Source organism: Callionymus lyra, chromosome 2 (genome assembly GCF_982586985.1).
Source record: "Callionymus lyra chromosome 2, fCalLyr1.hap1.1, whole genome shotgun sequence".
In the NCBI taxonomy this organism is placed as follows: Eukaryota; Metazoa; Chordata; class Actinopteri; order Syngnathiformes; family Callionymidae; genus Callionymus; species Callionymus lyra.
The window spans coordinates 30,795,095-30,801,094 of NC_141819.1; the positions used below are offsets into that span (position 1 = coordinate 30,795,095).

General features: G+C 40.3%; 1 protein-coding gene across 1 annotated transcript; it reads right to left on the reverse strand.

Annotated features, from left to right (window-relative positions):
* Window positions 1-1,973: 1,973 nt before the first annotated feature.
* Window positions 1,974-3,296, reverse strand: LOC148086513 (uncharacterized). Its single transcript, XM_087782993.1, has one exon. It carries the CDS (start codon window positions 3,294-3,296, stop codon window positions 1,974-1,976), a length of 1,323 nt encoding a protein of 440 aa, XP_087639119.1.
* Between the last annotated feature and the right edge of the window lie 2,704 nt (window positions 3,297-6,000).

Genomic DNA, 6,000 nt, shown 5'->3' on the forward strand with positions numbered 1-6,000 from the left:
TTATATTTTGTCTATGGAGCTCTTCCTGAAAACAAAGAGATCTTTTTTTTTTAAATTAATTTTGTTTTGTCAAAAAACAAAATACAAATATACATAAATAGTTATGTTTCGGTTGTCTTCAGTGATTTCTCATCCAGGCTGCATATTGGTATGTAATGAGCAGAACCGCATATGCACACAAGCACATGTGCGTGAAGATCTGAGTGAGTTGTAAGTTGATACCAACGAGGGACTGCAGCTATCTATCACCATAGCATTCAGGAAGTGATGACGACTGACACTTGAGCCTGACGTTGATGAGCTAGATATCAGTCGCCTACACAAAATGATTATACATGAATTGAAACTCTCAGAAGCATGGCTAAAAGCCCATATTAACTTGGTTTAAGGTAACAGACATAGTGATACCAATGAAAAAAACAACTGAAAATACATTCAAAAATGGTATTCTTGTTTTGTACCTGTATTGTATGATTGTTCAATGTTCTATGGAGTTTAAAGTCTAAAGTTTAAAGTGTTTGAGAATTTCTAAAAATGTATAAGTTCACAAGAGCAATAGAAAGAAGCAGCGCAATTTCTGATCTTAATCAGAACTGCTCCAAACCCTACTGTGTTGGTACACAAGCTGGTTATAACTTAATGTAATGAGTTAAAAGCGATTTGATATCTGCATCTTTTTGTACATTCACTGTACATTTTTTACTTTTATCAATTATTTTCCCTGAATAAACTTTGGATTGGGGCTTTTTGAGGTTTTTACATTATTCACCTTATTGTAATGCAACTGTAATAAAAATTATTTTGAGAAAAAAGAAAGCATTGAAAAATTGGCAAATTTTCTTTTAGAAAACAAAACTTTTACATTTTACCCCTGACTGTGCTGCAGTGTTACATTGCAAGTAGTTAATGGTTGAGTTGAAGTCAATCTGAAAAAGATGCATGTGAACCCTGGCCTGGTCTCCTGGACCTCGGACTATCCCAATGATCGACAGTACAGTATGTCGGGCTGAAGAACATCACTTCTGACACTGTGGTGTGCAGTACAGGAGCACCTCAGGGGACAGTACTGGCCCCTCTCCGCTTCACCATCTACACTTCAGACTTCTGCTACAACTCAGAGCGGAGTCTCGTCCAGAAGTATGCTGACGACACTGCCACAGCGAAGACGAGTATAGAAGTCTGATACGTGACTTTGTGGACTGGAGTGAGAGTAACCACTTGCAGCTCAACACCTCAAAGACCAAGGAGCTGGTCTTGGACTTCGGGAGGTCCAGGACAAAGACACGTCCAGTGTCCATTAGCGGCGACGAGGTGGAGATAGTTGACAACTATAAGTACCTCGGCGTGTGGCTGGACAGTAAACTGGACTGGTCCTGCAACACAGACCATGTATATAAGAAAGTTCAGAGTAGACTGTAGTTTCTGAGGAGGCTTCGATCATTTAACATCTGCAAGAAGCTCCTCTGCATGTTCTACCAGTCTGTGGTGGCCAGTGTCCTGTTTTATGCTGTGGTGTGTTGGGGTGGGAATGTGTCCAGGAGGAGTGTCAACAGGTTGGACAGGTTGATCAGGAGGGCTGGCTCTGTGGTTGGCATGAAGCTGGATAAACTACATAAACCACACTGGGCACTGAAAGAAGCCTTTTTCGGTCTCTCTCTTACTGTGAAAGTTATCATCAGAGCAGCTGAAAGGTTTTTCTCCAGTGTGACCACTCTGTTACATCTTGAGGTTTAAAAAAACATACATTGTCATCGTCACTGAACATTTATACTTTTTTATGAACTTCTTTGTTATTATTAGTATTATTTTTGTTCACATAAGCTTCTTGAGAAGAAAAACTGAAGTGTGCTGAGGTATTCAAGGTTAAACTTTATTAACACTGAGGAGGAAACAAGAGTCACACTGATTACACACAAACAGTGAAGTCAAAGAAAAGCAGATTCATCCAAACACACGTGGATCATGTTGAAACCTCAGAGAGTCTCTGACTGCACATCTGCTGACGCTGGAGACACATCACACATCTCCACTTCCTCCACAGGTACTGGGAGCTGCTCTCTACTCCTGCTCCTCCAGACCACAACAACAACAACAACAACAACAACACACATCATGAAGATCACAACACTGAGCAGCACAGACCTCACTAGATGGTGATCAACCTCTGGCTCTCCGAACATCACAAGGGTCTTAGATGTGAACACACAATGTTTGTTTTTCATAATTAAACACCAGAACTCTCCGCTGTCTTCCAGAGAGATGTTAGTGATCACCAGGCTCATGTCAGAGAGAAAGATTCTGTCTTTTTGTGGAATATTTCGTACACGTGATTGTCTTCCTTCAGTTCTGTTTGTCTTCATGAACCAACGAATCTCATCAGGCTGTTTCCAGTCGCCACATTGTAAAGTCATGTTTTCTCCTCCAGTGAAGAACTCAACAGCAGGCGGGTCAGACTCAGGACACACATACAGGTCGTAAAATTCTAGATAGACATCACTGTATTTACAGATGTATCTACCTGTGTGGTTCAAGGTCAGTGATGGAAACATCAGAGTGTGGTTTTGACTCTCTTCATATTTCATCACTGATTTTATACTCCACACATGTGATTTGTTTCCACTGATGTCAGAGCAGTTCAGCTCCAGACTCTCTCCCACGCGTCTGAAAATACGATCAGGTGGTACATGTATAGTGTAACGACTGAGTACGTCACACGTCTGATGGTACTTCTCGAAACTGAAATAGCGTGTAAAGCCAAGGGGTCTGTCAATTGTTACAAGAAGAGATGATTTGTTAATTACTGACTGAAGTTTATACACAGAGAATAGTTCATCATCTATCGGAAATTCTATTTGTTTTATTTGGAGGTTTCTATATTCTAAAGCCCACTGGAGACTCTGGTTTGGTCCCACTCTGTCAAAAGTCAGCTCCACGGTCTGTCCAACATGCGGGTACAAAGCCTTTTCACGCGATTTCGATCGGTCACAAACCAGGAGAGTGAAGTTCCTCTCGTGCGTCACGTTGTTCTGGGTCCAGCACTGTTCTTGGTACTGACCCGAGTCTGAAACCTCCAGAGTGGATATTTGATGAGAAGCTTCTCTCTGCAGACTGGAGTTAAGATGATGTGAAGAGTTCCACAAAAGTTTCTTCTCCTCACCGCTCCATCTTGAGATCAAGCAGAAGTCATCAGCTGTTTTGTTCAGGATGAAGTCATGAGACGTTCCTTTCATCTTGAGGATTTCAGCGTGGATGTTGTTGGAGAAGAGAACCACCAGCAGCAGCATCTCTACAGCCATGTCTTCGTCTGTGAGTGTGAGTCAACTCTGCTGCTGCTTCATGATCTCAATCTCTTCACCATCAGAAGCTTCTCACCTATGATTGGTGGAACTGGACGATACGATGCTCTGCATACTATTTCCTGTTAGCTTCATCAGGTGTGAAGAGTCAACGGAAACTTTTTGAAAGTCCCATCAATGAATAGATGAAAAGAAGAGGAGGTTCCATAAAATAAATAGTACATGTTCGTGTAAGAGTCTTTGATTCCTTTTGTTCGATTATTCTCTAGGGATTTTAATAGTAATTCTTGTTCTTGTGGTTACTGGCATGTATGTGCATATGATGGTCGCACGTCTACACTGGGAGCTTGTGTGAGTATTTCCTGTTGTTGTAGCATATACGCCTTTTAGCTACAAACAAGCTTCAATTAAAGACTTGTTTAAATTTATTTGGAACACTTTCTCTTGTCGAGCCTTCACTACAAGTGGTGAATTACAGAATAGCACCTTGGGATATATGGATGTTTTTAAGGGAGTCTTTTTGGACGAAGAAAGTGAGCTATGGCCGCGACTGTTACATGGACTATTATTTCTGCCTATAACTCTAAAAAGGGATGATTAGTCTGAAAATTCTCCCAACCCACGAGAGTGAATTGAAAATTTGAATTTCGGGTGAAATATCACTTTAATAGGTGTGAGGTGGGGGGGTCAAAGTCTTCATTTAATCTCTCTTTATTATCATCTTTATATTAAATAAGATGATCTTCACCTTCTCCTGATTCACTCTATTGCTGCACTATTGCCGTTTATCTTCACCTTTAATCACTGGCTGAACCTCTACAGAGATACAACACACACACTTGAGTCACTAAACAACTGTGCTGTTTATAAACTTCTCTTGGTGGTGCAGTGGTGGGTGACTTGTGTGTTAAACAAATGTTTCAGGGTCAACAAGACTTGAACTTTTAAAGTAAATTTGGTGTACATTTCTCATTTTAAATGCACATTTAATTGATGTTAAAATATTAAAAAATTAAAGTGAACTCCCGAAATCTTGGCCGAATCCAGCCCACCAAGTCATTTGAGCTGCAAAATGTTTGGCTGGAAATTAAAGTAAGTTATGTGAACTGAGTTGTATAGACACTTCCAATAACAGTCAAACTGATGTTGAGGTTAATACATTTGTTTTGGGAAGGATAACATATGCAAGGCAAAGATACATGAAGGCTCCAAAACTAAAAGACAAACTCAGACTTATACTTCCTGTTAGGGAAAGTTTGGTAAATATTTATTCCTCTGGCCAGCATCTTACAGCGTGGAAACATTTTTGCCCCTTGTGTGATTTAGTTTGGCATCCCAGATCTAAAGACTAACAGCAAATGGATAAAACAGCCAAGAACTAAACACAGTCGGCCCATTAAATCCCAAGTCCTCATCACTCTGATGTATCTATGTTAAGAGCCTTTTCACTATTTCACGTCTTTACTTTAAAATGGTTTTTATATACATTTATCCTGCAATGGAGGAGATGTTGAACTTTATTGAATGATCGTTTGTCAATTATGAACTAACAAGAGATTTATTTTTTCCTCATAAACAAAACCGTGGCTAATCTTAACAGAGAGTCCGACATTTCAGCGTAAATAAACAATCTCAGTGTTTCCATCCAGTCCGACTGTGGCAGAAGAAACCAAAACACTTAAAACAAAAGTTGTCTGAAAATACTCCAGCTGTCAGGCTGCGACTCGAAACAGGACTCAGGCGCAGAGAAGGACGAGGCAGACTTTTAATTGTTTAAAAAGAAATCCACGCCAACGGAGGAAGGCTCAAGGGCTATAAAACAATTAAACAAATTGAGCTGGGGCAGGAAAAAAAAATCAGCTAACGATAAAACAAAAGCTACAGATTCTAAACTAAACAATTACAACAATTACAACAACAACAAAAAAATCACTCTTCGCAAGGAATTACAGTCTTACTTGGTTGAAAAAGCTGTGGCTGTGAAAAGGCTGGGGTGAACGGCCTGCCTGGCCAACAACATGGCCTTCCTCTGTGGTGCAGTGGATCGTCTGGCCTTCGCAAAGTCAAAGGATGTCACCTTGCAAGACGAGTTCGAGGAGATGAAGGCTGAGGATGTCCCAGGGCCTTCGCTCTACTGGGAGGACAGATTTGCTCAACAGCCCAGATGGGTCGGAGACACATTTGGCTGAACTTGTCATCCACGCCGACACATCCTTGACGCCCCGACATCGAAGGCGACCCTGTTTGGGCCAGAGATGGCAGATCAAGTGGTCCGGAGGGAACTGCTTCATTTTAAGTCCTATTGTCACCATCTTCATGTGACTAAAGAAGGGCTTCCATTTTATGTTACTACACTCATTCGTTTTTTTAATTTTCAAAATCACTATTTTCATGCAATATTTCACATACATTTTGTAATAACTTTGTAATTACAACTCTGATGGTCACCAAATTCATGTCACTTATCGAGAACCTTCATAACAAGTTACTACACTCATTAGTTTTTCAAAATTTCCTCTGGATATCCTAAAATAAATATTGTCTTGCAATATTTCATAAACATTTCGTAATAACTTTGCAATTATAACTCTAATGGTCACCAAATTCATGTCACTTATGGAGTACCTTCATATCAGGTTACTACACTCATTACCTTTTTCTGGACGATATCACCAGGAGGATGGTCTTCATGCTACTTCCTTTT

Bases quoted from the DNA above. Each gene is read 5' to 3' on its own strand.
- LOC148086513 (XM_087782993.1), bottom strand. From the start codon at position 3,296: ATGGCTGTAGAGATGCTGCTGCTGGTGGTTCTCTTCTCCAACAACATC.